Here is an 18,743-nt window from a genome sequence, read left to right on the forward strand (position 1 = left end):
TGAACAGTGTGAGAGAACGATAGGTTGTCGAACAACAAGGACAAGATCTCCTTTTTGAAAGGAGTGAAGATGAACTTTCTTGTTGAACAAACGAGCCAAACGAGCTTGGTAGCACTCTTTTCTTTGTTGAGCTTCTAACCTCTTCTCATCTAGCACTTCGAGCTCAGCTAATTATAGCTTTGCATTCTCATTTTCTGTAATTCCCTCTTGGACAACCATCCTTAGGGAGTTCATTTGTCTCTCTAGGGGAAGTACAACTTCTACACCATATACTAAAGCAAAAGGAGTTGCATTTGTAGCGGTGCATTAAGATGTCCGATAAGCCCATAAGGCCTCATCCAAACGTTCATGCCAATCTTTCTTGGACTTAGACACAATCTTCTCAAGTAACTTATAGAGAGCTTTGTTGAAGGCCTCTGCAAGTCCATTGGCTGCTGCATTGTACATGGTTGAAAACCTCTGCTTAATGCCAAACTTGTCACAAAACTGTGTCCCCAACGCTGCTAAGAATGGCTTCCCATTATCTGTGATTATGTAATGTGGAACACCGTAGTGATAGACAATGTGAATCTGAAGAAAGTTAACAATATCTTCTTTCTTTACTTCTCGAAGAGGAACCGCTTTAGCCCATTTGGAAAAGTAATCCGTTGTTGCTAGGATGAAGAGGTGCTAGTGAGAAGACTTAGGCAAGGGACCAACCACATCAAGTCCCCATGCATCGAATGGCCATGATGCAACTGTAGGATGTAGAGGTTCTGGTCGTTGGCAAATAAAATCCCCATGAATTTGACATGCCTGACATCTTTTGGCATATTCAATTGAGTCTTGTACCATTGTTGGCCAATAGAATCCCATCCGCTTAAGGCGATCATGGAGCTTAGGTCCTGATTGATGAGCACTACAAACTCCAAAGTGTGCTTGGTCGAGTGCACTTTGGACCTCGTCTCCGTGGATACACCTCATGTAGACATATTGAAGGAGCGTCTATAGAGGTTGTCATTGTAAAATAGGAAACGAGATGCTCGACGTCGTATCTTAGTTCTATGCTTAGGATCTTCAGGCAACTTCCCATGCTATAAGTAGTCGATGAAGGTTTGTCTCCAATCCTCAACATCTATGGTGAATACAGAAGCCACATTGCTTTCTTGCTCTATCTCTTCTTGAGGTGACTTAGGGGGGAGAACCCATTTTGCACAAATGGGTATTGTTGTTGCTTCATCACCTGTGAGTGCTAAGACTACTGCTAGATTTGCAAGGGCATCTGCTTGCTTCTTTTCGCTTCTGGGTACATGTTCAATGGTAGCAAGCTCCAACTCCTTCAGTAATTGGATTGCATAATGGTGAGGAATTCTCTCTCAAGCTGGTCTCAACTGTCGATGGAGCCGGTTTGGAGGTCGGTGTACCAATCAAACGTTGTAGACTTGAGGGAGTAAACAAACTGCTTCACCATTTGGTCGTCGTAGGTTTTCGCGTTGTTGCAAGTCTCAATGAAGTGGGCTATGTGTTGCTTCGAATTGCCCTTCTCGTTGAACTGCTGGAACTTAGGAGGTTGTTAGCCGACTAGCATGTGCATCTCTTCAATGTGACGAGTGTATGGTTCGGCATACACTAGAGAGGTTTGTGGAACTCCTCCATATTGAGCCCTTTTGGTGTCAGTGATCATGTACTGGATTTGTTGCACCATTAAAGAAGCAACAGAGACTTGGGTGGTGTCTTGCATCATGTTCTACACTAAGACCCGTACATGCTCCTCTTGTTGCTGCTTCTGCTGCTCTTGGAGGTTAGGAGTCATTGGAGGAGTGAATCCTGGAGGGTGAGAAGGTCCTTGACTGGACTCTGATTGGCGGTTTTGTATCTCTAGTTTGTTCATCAAGAAATCAATTTGGAGATCCTTCTCAGCATTGGAGCTCTTAAGGTTGTCAATGGCTTCAACCATCTTCTGGAGTCGTTCTTCCATCGTCGCGGCTTTTGTCATCATCACTGGTACAACACCACTAGAAGCAGAGTAGGAGTTGTGTGATAGAGAGGAGTGAGACGCTGTCCTCGATGCAGATCTATATTGGTCATTGGGGAGAAAGTGTTTCTTTCCTTTCACATCAATGTGTGGAGAGTTGAAGAGGCTTTCCTTCCGCAGATTAGTCACCTTGGTGATTTTTCGTGTAGGAAGCTCCACTGGAGACGGTAGTTGTGCTTTGTTGGATTTCGCCATAGCACGTGTGACAGGATGGTTGTAGGAAGAACCGAAAGCACCAGATGACTTGTGGAAGGAAGTTGTAGCCTTCTTGGTAGCCATTGGATGACTATTGCAGTTGTCGACTTGAAAGATGAGAGGAAGAGAGCATCCCACCGAGCGGGCCATAAATTTGTCAACACAAATTTCGTGTATTTAAATTAGCACAAAATATGGAGACAAATTACAAAAAACATTAAATTTGTAATGAAAAAAACAAACAAGGGAATGAACTCTCTTTGATTTTTGCTCGATGACATGAGCAATCTCTGATTAACGGTCGAATTTGGTGAAGACGAGGGCCGTTGGCGTGTTTCTTGTACTTCTTGAAGTGTTGATGCAGATTTCCTTGATTTTGGTGCTTTGGGAGATTTAATGTAGATTTCTTCACTTCGAGCTTCGCGCTTGATTGGTTGTGAGAGATACTTCTCTAAGAAGGGCCCTTTCATGATGGCTTGATCTTCTTTGGAGAGCTTGAATCCAAGTGTTGTAGAGAACGAATAAGTTTTTTTCCTTCTTTTACATGGAAAGGTCCATAATCTAATGGACAGGATGCATTAGCCACCTCATCACTGTACATGGATTAAAATGGGTCCATGGGTGGGGCCCATTTTGATATTGACCCAGGATAGGGGAATGAATTTGGAACCGACCTTGGCATTCCCCTCGTCTTTTCTTACCAGGAGTTTGGAAAACAAAAAAGCAACGGTAATAATAACTGTATTTAAAACCAATGAGATTGAGGAACCAAGCACAAGCAGAGCCTGCCTGTTCACATTTGATCCTTTCGAATTCTACGGTTCAAAGAAGTGTAAATGGTCGAGAAGTGAGGAAGAACCGAACACTAAATCATATGGACTCTAGTCTCCATATCAAGTTCGACTTTAGAAGAAATAAAAAAAGAAACACTTAATATTGTAAAGACCATATATAACTTGTTACATGGGGCTCATGTATTCTATTTGGGTTATTGGAAATTATAATTGGGAGAAGATCTAAACATCCAAATAGACATTAACTAATCTTGTTCCCACTACTTTTGAAAATGATAAAAAGAGAACAAAAAGGAAAAAGAAGAAGAAGAAGATTTTTGAGAAACTAGCAGATGGGAGCATGGTATGTACGTATATATTTAAGTATTATATAATTTCAAATCAAACATGTAAAAATATAATACAAAAATGTAACGGATCATCAGATCAAAAGAGAACCCTGAAGCAATGATGCTTTTGAATTCTACTAAGTTGGACTATACTTAGAGTGATCACAATCCAAAGGTTGACAAGCTTGCTAGTTGCTATAAATTTGGTCTCTTCCTGTGGTGCTAAATCCCCAACAAAATCCACAGGGAATCGCTGCATTAATTTTGACATTTGTAAATGTGCACTAAAGATCAATCCAAATTAATATCAAGAAATTTCAATATTTTTTCTGACATTGCTGGCGGAGTAATCATAGAAAAGAATGAAAGTTTAAGTGGAACCCTTTGACATTTGTAAATGTGCACTAAAGATCACAATCCATTGTGCAATAAACATCCGCTACAAACTCTTTCCATTGCTTTTGATTGAGTTCTTCCCGGCTTGCGTTTTCCTTGACACTAAAACTATATCTAGGAACGCTTTCAGCCATGCTGCTACATCCTTTTGGAGATATACTGTGGCTCTTTTTTCTTCTTTTTATGTTCAGAAACACCAGAGACCTCATTTTCACTTTTTCTAGCTTCGAACGAGACATCCTTTCTCCATCTTCCCACTACTTCGAACTGTCTTGCCTAACTCTCCTATCGTACCTGGTTCGGTTAACCATCAGTTTGGTTTGGATTATTGATACAATCCTTTCTCTATCAACGAACCAAACTGATGGTTAACCGAACCAGGTAACTGGTTAATCAATCGGATTTGGTTATCGATTTTCTAAAAATCGATAGTATCCGTTTGGTTTTAAAATTAAGTCCACAGTTTGGTTAATTGAACCATTGTGAACACAGGGAACATGGCCCTGGCGCAGTTCACTTCATCGCTGATGCTATAGAGTCGCCACCCATCATGAATTATCAACCAAGACAACGCTTTGTCTGGGCAAGTCAAGAAAGAGAGAGGGAAGGGGTTAGGCACCCCTCTCTCTGATCAGTGTGAATGCCAAAGCCTTACTTATATAGAAAATGGATAGGAGGTTCGAGTCCTTTCGTAGTTCGAAAGAGTGCTTCCCGCTGCATTTCCAGACCACTCCCCTTTTGGACGCAGGGGCCTGAGCTAAAGGATGAGAACCTCACCCCTTTTCTATCAGAGCACCCACCTTCGGACTCAGTTGAATGGTCTGAGAAGGGAGGAAGTGTGAACCTCTCGAACTCCAAAGAACCCACAAACCTCGATCTCAGAAAAACGAATACAAGCAGCAAGAACGACAATAAAGAAACCAATGAAAATGAAAAACAGATAGAGAGATAACCACTATATGAACTGTTAAAATGCCTCAAGCAAAAAGATGAAGATTAAACTAACTTCTAATTGCTAAAACATCTCAAGCAAGAGGATGAGGTAATGAGTTTTACCTCTTGTGGCTTTAACACTGATTATACTGCAGAATTCACACGCAGAGTTTCGGGATGTGACTGGATTTTTGGTTGCACCGAAAACCCTACCAAGACTTAGAGAGATACATATCAGAGACGATCAATACTGGTTTTGAAGAAGAAAAAATCAGTGGTAGTGACAATAGAGGTTTCTCCCTTTTCTTTTCTCTCTACTTTCTCTCAGTGATTTCTCTCTTTCGTTCTTTCTTCAATATTGCCCTCCGAAGAGCACCTCTCTCATAATCTTCTCTCCTCCTCCAAAACCTTCGCCCAACCCTCTCTCTATTCTTCTCATGAACCCCTTTGATTTTTCTTCTCAGAGCTCTCTCTTGACCTCTTCACTTGGCTGCCTTCAGACTTCTCAGCCAAAAACTGCAAGAGAATAAGATCCCCTCTTCTCCTCTTTTTTTTCTTCCTCAGTTCTCTCAGAAAGGGAAGGGTGGTTTCTGCCAGAATCTTCAAGGTATATGGGGGTTTCTTGGCAATTTAGGGTTTGCGAGGGTGTATTTAGGGTCATATTTGGGTAAGGGTATTTTAGTAAAATTGATCAAAGGGGTGATGTAGGAATTTGATCAAAGGGCATATTGGGCATTTCATCATAAGGGTATTTTGGTAATTTGGTTAAGGGTATTTTTGGGCATTTGGGGAGAATGGGCAAGCGAAGGGAATTTTGGTAATTCTGAAGGAAAGGGTATTTTCATAATTTTGGAAGGAGGGGTAATTTGGGAATTAGGTCAAGCTGGGTTTAAGGGGATCAAGCCGGGTTTTTGGTTCAATGGTGGGAATTTTTGGGTCAAAAAATGGAGGGTTGAGATGGGTCTGACTACAAAGGGGGTTGGTCAAAATGGAATCTTTTTAGATGGAGGGATAAATGTGGGTATTTTTGGCTAAAATTTAGCAAGGTGGGGTTCTTGGGGATTCTCGGTTGATTAGTTGGTTAAATTTGCCCAATTGGGCCTAGATCAAGCAGATCTGGAAAATGGCTTAATTCGACTAATCTAGAGCCTCGGAACAGAATCTTGGTGCGAAGGAGGGATAAGTAGAGGTGTTTTGGGATGAAATTTTATAGGTGGGTGTCTTAGGAGGTCCCGGGTCTGATGGTGGGGTCAAATCTAGTGGTTGAGGCATAAGTATGGGTCGATTGGGGCCATCATATTGGTATCGGACAGGTTTACCGATGGACCTGAGGGCTATCTGGGTGGAATTTGAATTTTTTGGGTTTTTGGGGGTTTCAAAGAGATCAGAATGTTTTGATCGGGTGTTTGAGGTATTTTGGAGGTTCAGGCAGCTAATCGAGCAAAAATCGAGTGTTGGCAACTGTGAGCATCCCCATGCCCTTTCCTATAAAGGAGATTTGGAGTAATCCTATTCCACCTAGGGTTGATAGTTTTTGTTGGAAGTGTATTTGAAGAAAAAGACCTAACTGGTTTCTTTCCCCTTTTTGGTGCCATCTCTATTCTTACTATCACTTATAAATCTCCTGTCCATTGCTTAAATTTGGGAATAGTTTGCCTCTTTGTTTGGATGCAAGCAGACCCCCCAATCTTCCATTCAAAGTTTGTCATTTTGTTGGAGGGCTGAAGAGAAGGGGAAGAATTCCTTGGAGGTGTACAAGGGCAGCTGTATGCTCCACACTTCCGGAAGAAAGAAATCAAAGCTTTTTTATATTTTAAGAAAAAGAAAGGAACAGAGAGGCACTAACTGATGCCATAACTATAAAATGGTTCATTGGGTGAAGACCCTGAAGTTGTTGGAGGATATTTCAGTTGGTGATTTGATGAAGAGGTGGAAGGAACTTCCTGATTTTTGCTCCTATCAAGGAGAGTCTTAGGCTTATTTGGTCTCCACATAATAGGGGATTCGTTAAACTGATTTTTAATGATAGCAGTGAAGGAAATCTGGATTCTTTAGGTATGTATTGGAACAGTGTTTAGAAATGAGGAAGGAAAAATTATTGCCCTTTACTCTAGCCATAATGGGGTGGGTGATGCTTTGAGAGCTAAATTATTGACTGTAATTGGAGAGATTTCAAAAAGGCAAGGATTTGAACGTTTGGAAGCTACCAATTCAGGGAGACTCAAAATTGGTCATTAGCTGGCTGCAAAAGGAAGAGAATGTGGGTTGGTGGGGCTACATCTATGAGGAGAAGAATCCAGTGGCTGCTGCAAGGGATGGATGTTACTCTAAAATGGGTTAAAAGAGATGCTAATTCTTTTGTTGGTTCTTTTAATAAACATGGGGTGGGTAGGAATCAACTATGAAAGCCAATCTCAACCAAACCACAACTTTGGTTTCAAGTTTCCAAGTTCCTATTTAAATTGATTGTAGCTTCTTGTACTCCCCTTCTCTGTCTTCCTAGTTGTGAATATACAGAAATCGAAAGATCCCTCATAGAGAACTGTTTTTCTATTGACATCACACCTTTAAAAACTTGAAACCTAATATTCCCAATGAAGGAGAATTAAAACAAATCTTAAATTTATCCATCAATGAAAATAGCCTCAATAGTTAATAGTTGACAAGTTGTTTTTCCATTTCTTTATTGCCTATACAAACAAGAACAATACATAGAAATGATCTTAGTGCACTTAAACTTTCATTCTTTTCTATGATTACTCCGCCAGCAATGTCAGAAAAAATATTGAAATTTCTTGATATTAATTTGGATTGATCTTTAGTGCACATTTACAAATGTTAAAATTAATGCAGGGATTCCCTGTGAATATTGTTGGGGATTTAGCACCACTGGAAGAGACCAACTTAATGGCGACTAGCAAGTTTGTCAACCGTTGGATTGTGATCACATAGCTCACTTCAAATTGATTACTCTAATTATAGTCCAACTTAATAGAATTCAAAAACATCATTGCTTCAGGGTTCATTTTTTGATCTGATGATCCGTTACATTTTTGTATTATATTTTTACATGTTTGATTTGAAATTATATAATACTTAAATATATACGTACATACCATGCCCCCATCTGCTAGTTTCTCAAAAATCTTCTTCTTCTTCTTCCTTTTTTTTTTCTCTTTTTATCATTTTCAAAAGTAGTGGGAACAGGATTAGTTAATGCCTATTTGGATATCTAGATCTTCTGCCAATTATAATTTTCAATAACAGAAATAGAATACATGAATCCCATGTAAGAAGTTAGGCCTTTACAATATTAAGTGTTTCTGTTTTTTTTATTTCTTCTTAAGTCTAGATTAAACCCCACCCATATCCCTAGAGAAGGATTAGCACAGATTAGATTAGACGTCGAAGTTGATATGGAGACCAGAGTCCATATGATTTAGTTTTGGGTTCTTCCTCACTTCTCCATTTACACTTTTTTTAACCGTGGAATTCGAAAGGATCAAATGTGAACAGGCTCTGCTTGTGCTTGGTTCCTCAGTCTCAATGTTTGAACACAGTTATTATTACCGTTGCTTTTCTGTTTTTCGAACTCCTGGTAAGAAAAGACGAGGGGAACCCCTGGTTGAAGATCGGTTCCAACTTCATTCCTCTATCCTGGGTCTATATCAAAATGGGCCCTACCCATATTTTAATCCATGTGGACTGTGGAGTGATCAGGTGGCTAGTGCATCTTGTCCATCAGATTATGGACCTTCTTGATGGGCCCTACCAAGTCCATATAAACTCCTTTTCTAGACCTAGGCAAGCATCTCTTTTCTTTGAATAAAAATGGTCAATGTAAAATTGCTTAGTTAGCTACGTGGCAAATTAAGTCTGTTTTTCTATAGAAAAAAAAAATATAGCACAAATATATGTAAAGTAACAAAACCCAAATCAAAATTACGTCTCTATATATAGAACACAGAAAACAAACAAATAGTCTTCTTAGAGATCAGATGATAAGAACACGGTACATTTTTCCACAGCCACACTTGTAATGGACACTGAAACCTTCTCCCTCTCTCCCAACTGTCACACTTTCTTCCTCGTTAATCTCTGAAACTTCCTGCGCCCCAAACATTACTGATTAACAAGCAAGTTTGATTTAAACAAAAATAAAATCAAGGGAAAATGATATAATATGATAGAGACTGAGAGACCTTGTTGTTGTTGGTTCCATCACCGATTTCTTCTTTCACTACCTCCTGCATTATTTCGTTGCAGCATTCATTTATCTGTATCAGTCGTTTCTTTATCTGCCCCGGTCTCTGTAACTAAACAGAGCTCCAATGGTTAGTTACATCTGATAGAAAACAATTAAAAGCAGCTTGAAGTAAACCCAACATAAGCTTGTGCCGGATTGGTTATTCCCGATTCCAAAATAATCTTTAATTACCTTCGTAGCAGAACTCTCCACCTTCACCGGATCCGACAATGCAGGATTGGTGATCTTGGAGAGCGTCTGACCGAAACCGGATGATCGGATTGTATCTTTTGTGGGCGGTGTCGTTGTAGTTTCTTGATATGCGCCATTTTTCTTGGTCGGCTCTTGAACTGCAGAGGGAATGGTGGACGGAACCAAAGGTGGACAAGATGGCAACATCTCCGCTTCCATGGGTGTCTTTGGTGTGTCGGATGAGCTAGAGAAAGAATGAAGCCTGTCTAAGGCAGTCGCCACCGGCGGTTGTGCTGCAGGTGGTGATGGGGTGGGGAAAGATTGTGATCGATCAAGAAATTGTGGTTTCTGTGGGGAAGGTGGCGGAAGATTGTTATTTTCGGACGGAGGGTCCGGCGCAGAGTTGCACCGGCGGAGAGTCCACAAGGAAGAACCAAGAACAGTGCTTGTGGGGACAGGAGATGAGACCATGTCTGAGATTGAGCGAGGTTTTGGCGGTAACGTTGGATCGACCATGATTTTCTTGTTTAATGGTTCAGAGGGGCAGAGTTCTTGATGCAGATCCGAAGATGACCGTTTCTTCAAGGAGGAGCCACACAACTCACAGTGGCCATGGCTGAAACCAGTGCTCCCGAGCAGGAGCATAGACATGGGATGCGTGATTTCTGGGTCGAAACCCATGCCGTGATCGTTCCCCTTCTCTTGCTGAATGTCTGCGCCTTCAAGATCAAGATCGCTGCGCCTTCAAGATCAAGATCGCAATCTTTGTTGCGTTCTTCTCTGCTCTACCTTCGTGTTTGGTATTCGCTACGTACGACTGGAGCCTGGAGCCTGGAGCCTGGGGGAGGGCAAGCTCGAATGCCTACAGTGGTTTTTATAATGACAAGGCCCGCGCCGCGGATCGCGACATACGCAAACTGCAATTAAAAAACAGAAGTTTTGTGGGCTGGGCGCTTGGTGTAAAGAAGACAAGACCCAAGACGGAGATGGGCTTAAGGGTGTCAATGAACCGGTTTTGGATTAGACCCGTCCAGTCCAAAATCAATTTGTATAGACAAACAAGACATATAGGATTGGACCAATCCGATCCAAAATATTTATTAGATTGGATTAGACATGATCCATCTGTTACAAATTTATATGGGATTGGGTTGAACTAAGCAAATACCTGGTCCATTGATATAAGATAAGAAAATATGTGCCAATGGACTGGATTTGGATTGAAACCAATCTAAATCAAAATGAATTTAGACAGATTGAATGGTCCAGACATTGAATTGGAATTGTCCAAATTGATCCAAAACATTCATTGGATTCGATTAGACCTGGTCCATTTACAATGAACTCACATTGGACTGGATCATATTGGACCAAATCCAGTCCAGTTGACACTCTAAATGGGCTCCATCCTGACACAGCTAGGCAGTCCATTTGAATTTTCATGCCACAGCGCGCCTCACGCTGACTTCATGGCATGTCGTGACCGATGCACATCAGGAACATCTCCCATACTTAGGATGTGACGGTAAGGTAAGTGTGAGGCGCGCTCAGTGAGTAACAGATCCCAATTTCCAATGAAAAATGAAGGGAATGGTTACTTTTGAGATTCTGTCCATGTGAACACTTACGTGATACCAATCCATCAAACCACAAAACCGCATTTTGATTCCTTGACTTGAGAAGACTAGAGGAGGAATTCAATTCCTTTCTAGACTTAATCCCATGGAATTTAAAATGATTATTGACTATCCACTTTAACATCACACACTACAAAAAAATCAAAACTGCCACTAAAAGTCTTAAAAATTATCGCGAAAGGTTTTACCAGCAGCCGGCAAATTGCCACTAAAACAATTATCGCTAAAGTTCTAGTGGCCGTTTTTCCGACTGTTGGTAAAAATAACAAATTGCCGCTAGTTACAGTTTTCTCTAAATCTCATACAATTGAATATAGCTTCAGTTACACTCTTTTTTACACATGCCAAAATAACCTGAAATTCATTCCAAATAACCTATAATTATTTTCAATTATTAAATAAGCTTATAATTTACTTCGAACAATTCATCCAAATTGAAATGAAATACAAAAAAAAAAGAAAAAAAAAGATCAAATACAAATAAAATTTAAGTCTATTCACCATTCAAAATACAAATTCCATCCATTCATAAGTGCATCTGCTGAAAAATGCATTGTGACAAATTAGTTTGCGGGTAATTACAAAACACAAAGAAAAGTATGCTAAGGACCCTCAAGGCATCCTCTCGTCTCAACATATCAGCACTGTCTCTTTCACATGTATATATACAAGTAAGCTCCAACACCATTTGGGCATTAGGATTGGAAACCAATTTATCATTATCCACTAATTGATACTTAATCTTCATAGAGGCTAAACTCTGAGCATGCCTCTTCTCTCCAGTTTTCAAGCTTTCATTTGCTTTGCCACTTGAAACCGATATATTAATAGGGGTGAAAATTTCCCCATCCCTGACGGGGACCCTAATTCCCTGACCCGATGAGGTCGGGGATGGGATTATTTTGGTGGGGCAGGAACGGGGATGGAAATTAATAGGAATCCCCCGATCAGGATCGGGGGTTGGGGATGGAGATTGAGGAGCCTCGACCCCGATTGTATATATATATATATATATATATATATATATATATACAACCAATCATTGCACCCTCTCCAATAAGATCAGGCCAAGTAGATCTTTCACTATACAAATGCAATCTATCAATGGCAAACATGGATTTGAGTAGCAAAGCATGTTGAGAAGAGATTCTAGCCTCCATACATGAAGGGGGCAAATTTTAGCACATCAGAAGATCGCAATTCTGTTTTTTTCATTTTTTTGGCGAAGAATTTTGTGAATAACCAATGAATGGTCTAAAATCCTTTCCAATATCAGGATGACATGGCACATCACAATTGGCCTAGTATCCTCCAGTTCTTGTAGAGGATCCAAACATCTATCTATATGTGTATAGATAGATGAATTGGTATAAACCAAGGATTAAAGTATCGGTATTGAGTATTGTATCGGACCCCTTAGATATGGATATAAGTACACTTTGGAAACGCATGGATAACACTTTGGAAACGCATGGATACAGATGAAAAAATATGGAGATGCTTGGATACATTAGGAAATGCATATAAATTCCATAAATATATTAAAAACATTACATGCAATGTTAAAATAGTCAAAATTAATGTATAAATGTGTTGACACTTGGATTGTCCAAGGGCAACAAAGTCATTTCGCTTCCAAGCTCTGGTGATGAGCCGAGGACCCCAAGGCTCCGGAGGGTGTGAACCGAGGTGAAGGAATGGATGCCGAAGGGAATGGTCTCTTGGAGGTCGAGGGGGCCGAGGGCTCGTAGTCGAGGCGAGGTTCCCTTATATGAGGGTTGGTAGCTGAGGTGAGGCATCCTAAAGAGGCCGAGATGTTCTACAAGATAGGAGATGTTAGAGGCTTCTTCGACAGTCAAGTAAATACGATGGATAAATAGGGGGTCTGGTACAAACGAGGGCTCAGACGAGGTCGCTCATAGGCACTTGGCTCCCAATCAGAAATATGCCAAGAGCTACTAAGGTTCCAGGATCAGATCCTTTACCTGGAGGGGGGTACCTTGTATTTATACTTGAACTACCTAGAGGCAGGTGGAGATGGATGTTCCAAATGAGTGTTGTACGAGGGCAAATAGTGGGTACCCACGAGGATGCCAGGGCACTACGCGGTTGGCCCTGTGCGATGGGAGTAGGGTAGCCCTTGCTATGTTGGATTAGACCTCGGTTAGCACCTGCGGGCTGGACGCCCCAGCCCGTAATGGGCTGGGTCAGATTAGCCGACATCAAAATGCATAAGATCTGTATATTTAAATGGTATTTGTGAATAAATATATTATAATAATTAATATAGCGGAAAGCATAGAGATCATATAATTTTTATTGATAATGTATCAATCTAGAGTCCTAAAACATATTATATAAATTTTCACAAATTAATACATGTACAAAGCTTTTATATCAATTTTTTTTTTCACATTTTAACTTTAACAAAATAATCAACTAAAAATTAATTCTCAAATGTTTGGTAAACAATAAAAATGTTATAAAATGTAATTAAAATATCAGTTAATAATTTATAAAAATATATAATCTTAACTTAAACTATCTCAAAGATACTAAAATTTCTAAGATACATATTGTATGAAAATTCATAATTTTTAATTTCTAAAATTATTATATTATAATTTTTATAAAATTATGAAATAAAATATCATTTTTTGTAAATAATAAATATATTCTTATTTAATGCAAATTTAAATATTAATTAATAATTTATAAAAATTTTAAGATACATTTTACATTCAAATTTATAAATTTTAAGTACACTAATTATTATTCTATAATTAATATTTTTATTTACATAAATTTTTTGAGATTGAAACCTCTTTTTGATATGAACGCGGATTTGATAAATTATTTACTCCATTAATTTATAAAATATTAAATTTGAATAATATTGTTTAATCTTTACTTGGAATTGTTGAACATAAATATATATTATTTGTTAGGACTACATATAAGTATTGAATAAAAAATTGTTTTATTTCATTTACAAATCAAAAGTATGCCTTAGTGGCATACGGACATTCATGTTATGCGCACACGCGCAGGGTGATTTGAGTTCAAACCTCGACAATCAACAACCGCAGTAGCATAGTAAATTCAAAAAACTATATGGGAGTGTTTTAGAACCTGTTTGGTGCATCTTTTCACACAGTCTTTCGGTTGTTTACAAGTTGGGAAGACCAAAAGTCAATATATTCCTATTTAGCACACGCAAAATCTTGCTACCAAAAAATGGGGTGCCAAAACGACGCGGGAAACCCATTTTGAGCTGATTTTGGGAAGCTCCAAATGAAGCTTCCCGCGTCTTCCGCATTTTAATCTCGTGCGGAAAGACCCAAAACGACGCAAGGAAAGACGTGTGTATGCCAAACGGTCTTCAGGCTGCTCAGATCTCATGTCAAAAACTCAATGCGTCTTTTGACCATAAGAACTACGAGAAGATCTTCTCAAGAAGACTTGCCAAACGGGCCCTTAGTAAATGAAAAAAAAAAAAGAAAACTTTTCCTCTTCTTAAAGGCCCTACCTCGGGCTCATCCAGAAGGCTGTCAAAGGAGTCAACCTGGCCCGAGGTCTCCGCCTCAGGCCCTTCTAGAAGATTATCTAAACTACCCGAGCTACTCGAACTAGACATCGCAAAAGGAAAAGGAAAGGAAACTGAAAAGGCCAAGGGGACTCACCAAGGGAAACGCTACCGAACTAAGGAAAGTGACGCGAGCTGAGGACCCTGGACACGAGCTCAAGGAACGATCGTTGAAAATTGGCGAAGGAAAAGTGACCAGGGACCCCACTAACGTATAAACGGTTGAGATCAAAGCCATCCAACGGCTCTCAGGAAAACCGACTGCATGACCTCCGAGGTGAAATCAATTTAGAATGAATTTTTGACGTTCGATAGCTGATAAATCGTTTGATGTCCACGCGTGAGCTATACGCGACCCGGGATGAAGAGAAGGTGAAGAATTCCTTGGAGGTGTACAAGGGCAGCTGTATGCTCGACACTTTAGGAAGAAAGAAATCAAAGCTTTTTTATTTTTTAAGAAAAAGAAAGAAACAGGGAGGCACTAACTGATGCCATAACTATAAAATGGTTCATTGGGTGAAGACCCTGAAGTTGTTTGAGGATATTTCAGTTGGTGATTTGATGAAGAGGTGGAAGGAACTTCCTGATTTTGCTCCTCTCAAGGAGAGTCTTATGCTTGTTTGGTCCCCACATAATAGGGGATTCATTAAGCTGAATTTTAACGGTAGCAGTGAAGGAAATCTGGGTTCTTTAGGTATGTATTGGAAGAGTGTTTAGAAATGAGGAAGGAAAAATTATTGCCCTTTACTCTAGCCATATTGGGGTGAGTGATGCTTTGAGAGCTAAATTATTGGCTGTAATTGGAGAGATTTCAAAAAGGCAAGGATTTGAACGTTTGGAAGCTACCAATTCAGGGAAACTCAAAATTGGTCATTAGCTGGCTGCAAAAGGAAGAGAATGTGGGTTGGTGGGGCTACATCTATGAGGAGAAGAATCCAGTGGCTGCTGCAAGGGATGGATGTTACTCTAAAATGGGTTAAAAGAGATGCTAATTCTTTTGTTGGTTCTTTGAATAAACATGGGGTGGGTAGGAATCAACTATGAAAGCCAATCTCAACCAAACCACAACTTTGGTTTCAAGTTTCCAAGTTCCTATTTAAATTGATTGTAGCTTCTTGTACTTCCCTTCTCTGTCTTCCTACTTGTGAATATACAGAAATTGAAAGATCCTTCATAGAGAACTGTTTTTCTATTGACATCAGACCTTTAAAAACTTGAAACCTAATATTCCCAATGAAGGAGAATTAAAACAAATCTTAAATTTATCCATCAATTGCTTGAGCAAGAAAATAGCCTCAAATAGTTAATAGTTGACAAGTTGTTTTTCCATTTCTTTATTGCCAATGCAAACAAGAACAATACATAGAAATGATCTTAGTGCACTTAAACTTTCATTCTTTTCTATGATTACTCCGCCAGCAATGTCAGAAAAAATATTGAAATTTCTTGATATTAATTTGGATTGGTCTTTAGTGCACATTTACAAATGTCAAAATTAATGCAGGGATTCCCTGTGGATTTTGTTGGGTAGCAAGTTTGTCAACCTTTGGATTGTGATCACATAGGTCACTTCAAATTGATTACTCTAATTATAGTCCAACTTGCAGTTGGCCCTGTGCGATGGAGTAGGGTAGCCCCTACTATGTTGGATTAGACCTCAGTTAGCGCCCGTGGGCTGGATGCCCCAGCCCGTAATGGGCTGGATCAGATTAGCCCACATCAAAATGCATAAGATCTGTATATTCTAATGGCATTTGTGATTAAATATATTACAATAATTAATATAGCGGGAAGCATCGAAATCATTTAATTTTTATTGATAATGTATCAATCTAGATTCCTAAAACATATTATATAAATTTTCACAAATTAATACATGTACAAAGCTTTTATTTATTTTCAATTGAAGTTCATGTCACAAAACACATGCAACTATTATATGTAATTATTATATCAATTACTTTTTATTTTTATATTTTTACATTTTAACATTAACTAAATAATCAACTAAAAATTAATTCTCAAATGTTTGGTAAACAATATTTTTTATTTTTGTAAACAATAAAAATGTTATAAAATGTAATTAAAATATCAGTTAATAAGTTATAAAAATATATAATCTTAACTTAAACTATCTCAAAGATACTAAAATTTCTAACATACATATTGTATGAAAATTAATAATTTTTAATTTCTGAAATTATTATATTATAATTTTTATAAAATTATGAAATAAAATATCATTTTTTGTAAATAATAAATATATTCTTATTTAATGCAAATTTAAATATTAATTAATAATTTATAAAAATTTTAAGATACATTTTACATTCAAATTTATAAATTTTAAGTACTAAAATTATTATTCTATTATTAGTATTTTTATTTACATAAATTTTTTGAGATTGAAACCTCTTTTTGATATGAATGCGGATTTGATAAATTATTTACTCCATTAATTTATAAAATATTAAATTTGAATAATATTTTTTAATCTTTACTTGGAATTGTTGAACATGAATATATATTATTTGTTAGGATTTATAAGTATTGAATAAAAATTTGTTTTATTTCATTTACTAATCAAAAGTATGCCTTAGTGGCAATCGGACGTTAATGTTATGCGCACACACGCAGGGTGATTTGAGTTCAAACCTCGACAACCGACAAGCCCAATAGCATAGTAAATCCATAAAACTATAGGGGAGTGTTTTAGAACCTCTTTGGAGTATCTTTTCACGTGGTCTTTCGGCTGTTTACAAGTTGGGAAGACCGAAAGTCAGTATACTCCTGTTTAGTACACGGAAAATCTTGCTACCAAAAAATGGGGTGCCAAAACAACGCGAGAAACCCATTTTGAGCTGATTTTGGGAAGCTCCAAATGAAGCTTTCCGCGTCTTCCACATTTTAATCTCATGCGGAAAGACCCAAAACGATGCACGGAAAGATGTGCATCTGCCAAACGGTCTTCCGGCTGCTCAGATCTCATGTCAAAAACTCAATGCGTCTTTTGACCATAAGAACTACGAGAAGATCTTCTCAAGAAGACTTGCCAAACGGGCCCTTAGTAAATGAAAAAAAAAAAAAAGAAAACTTTTCCTCTTCTTAAAGGCCCTACCTTGGGCTCATCCAGAATGCTGTCAAAGGAGTCAACCTGGCCCGAGGTCTTCGCCTCAGGCCCTTCTAGAAGATTATCTAAACTACCCGAGCTACTCGAACTAGACATCGTAAAAGAAAAAGGAAAGGAAACTGAAAAGGCCAAGGGGACTCACCAAGGGAAACGCTACCGAACTAAGGAAAGTGACGCAAGCTGAGGACCCTGGACACGAGCTCAAGGAACGATCGTTGAAAATTGGCGAAGGAAAAGTGACCAGGGACCCCACTTACGTATAAACGGTCGAGATCAAAGCCATCCAACGGCTCTCAAGAAAACCGGCTACATGACCTCCGAGGTGAAATCAGTTTAGAACGAATTTTTGACGTCCGATAGCTTATAAATCGTTTGACGTCCACGCGTGAGCTATACGCAACCTGAGTTGACTCCGGTCGAGCCGTGCTAACCCTGGTTGAGCCAAAGAGGTAAGCGGGTCAAACCTGGGAATCTCTGAACTGGACTAAACATGCCACGGAGCAAATCCACCTGTCAGTTCGTGAACTCCCCACGTCGGGTCAAGACTCCGGGCATGGGGATTGGGGGGCAATTGATGAAGGTAGATCTGGCCCGACCCCTTGGCTGTGCGACATGTGGAAGAAGACGGGGTGACCTGGCAGGGACGCCAGGTCGATACGGTGACGTAGCACGACCTTATCCCCAAAGAGAGGCTCGAGCTCCCGAGCTCCCCAAAGAGAGGCCCGAGCTCCCGAGCTCCCCAAAGAGAGGCCGCTTCCTAGGAATGAAACCCAAGCTCTCCCTAAAGGATCCCGAGGCTAACAGCGAGGCCCGTGAGGGGCAAAGTCTGAACTAGTCCACCTCGTGTCAGTTCAGACCATATGCCAACACTTCGGGACAATAGAACCTACACATCCGAACTCAAGACTTTACCTCGCGCACCACTCCAGCACCTTGGCTCCAGGTCGCGCGACTATGAAACCATGCCTGACAGATCCATACTCTGAGGTAGCACGCCCTGACTGGTCTGGGTCTGCCGGATGGAAATCATGTCGTAACAGCCACCCACCACCACCATCCCAGTTGTGGCAGAGACAGCCCCGACAGAGGGGACTGGCGGTTATGTCTACTCCCCCCCCCCCCCCCCCCCCCGAGGCGGTTGTACCTAACTTGGCAGAAACTTGGGAGTAAGTGTACCAGGTGGCTAAAAGGCCTTCCCCCCCCCCTCTTTTATTTTTCCTTGCCTTCTCAAAAATATTAACTTGATCTTCAAAGTGTTCTTATCGGGTTCCTCCCCGGAAATCTCCAGTTT

General features: G+C 39.6%; 2 protein-coding genes and 1 long non-coding RNA gene across 3 annotated transcripts; all 3 read right to left on the reverse strand.

Moving 5' to 3' along the window:
- Positions 1 to 306: 306 nt before the first annotated feature.
- Positions 307 to 963, reverse strand: LOC148867021 (uncharacterized). The gene is made up of 2 exons (XM_088976450.1): positions 700 to 963; positions 307 to 570 (listed from the first exon to the last, which is right to left on the reverse strand). The coding sequence occupies exons 1-2, from the start codon at positions 961 to 963 to the stop codon at positions 307 to 309; spliced, it is 528 nt and encodes a 175-aa protein (XP_088832576.1).
- A 2,726-nt stretch (positions 964 to 3,689) lies between these two features.
- On the reverse strand, positions 3,690 to 5,243 carry LOC148867022 (uncharacterized). The gene is made up of 2 exons (XR_016109259.1): positions 4,785 to 5,243; positions 3,690 to 4,307 (listed from the first exon to the last, which is right to left on the reverse strand). It is a non-coding gene; the product is annotated as an uncharacterized LOC148867022 (long non-coding RNA).
- A 3,333-nt stretch (positions 5,244 to 8,576) lies between these two features.
- Positions 8,577 to 9,939, reverse strand: LOC148867023 (uncharacterized). Its single transcript, XM_088974947.1, has 3 exons — positions 9,100 to 9,939; positions 8,864 to 8,977; positions 8,577 to 8,769 (listed from the first exon to the last, which is right to left on the reverse strand). Exons 1-3 carry the CDS (start codon positions 9,778 to 9,780, stop codon positions 8,656 to 8,658), a joined length of 909 nt encoding a protein of 302 aa, XP_088831073.1. The 5' UTR covers positions 9,781 to 9,939; the 3' UTR covers positions 8,577 to 8,655.
- Positions 9,940 to 18,743: the final 8,804 nt, after the last annotated feature.

The sequence above is a fragment of the Nelumbo lutea genome, chromosome 3 (genome assembly GCF_056320005.1).
Source record: "Nelumbo lutea isolate HS-2025 chromosome 3, American lotus-T2T, whole genome shotgun sequence".
NCBI lineage: Eukaryota > Viridiplantae > Streptophyta > Magnoliopsida > Proteales > Nelumbonaceae > Nelumbo > Nelumbo lutea.

Bases quoted from the DNA above. Each gene is read 5' to 3' on its own strand.
- LOC148867021 (XM_088976450.1), bottom strand. From the start codon at position 963: ATGAGGTGTATCCACGGAGACGAGGTCCAAAGTGCACTCGACCAAGCA. The intron at 571-699 runs GTTGGTCCCTTG...AACTTTCTTCAG, and splicing joins ATGCATGGGGACTTGATGTG to ATTCACATTGTCTATCACTA.
- LOC148867023 (XM_088974947.1), bottom strand. From the start codon at position 9,780: ATGGGTTTCGACCCAGAAATCACGCATCCCATGTCTATGCTCCTGCTC. The intron at 8,978-9,099 runs GTAATTAAAGAT...AGCTCTGTTTAG, and splicing joins TGGAGAGTTCTGCTACGAAG to TTACAGAGACCGGGGCAGAT. The intron at 8,770-8,863 runs GTCTCTCAGTCT...TTTGGGGCGCAG, and splicing joins ATGGAACCAACAACAACAAG to GAAGTTTCAGAGATTAACGA.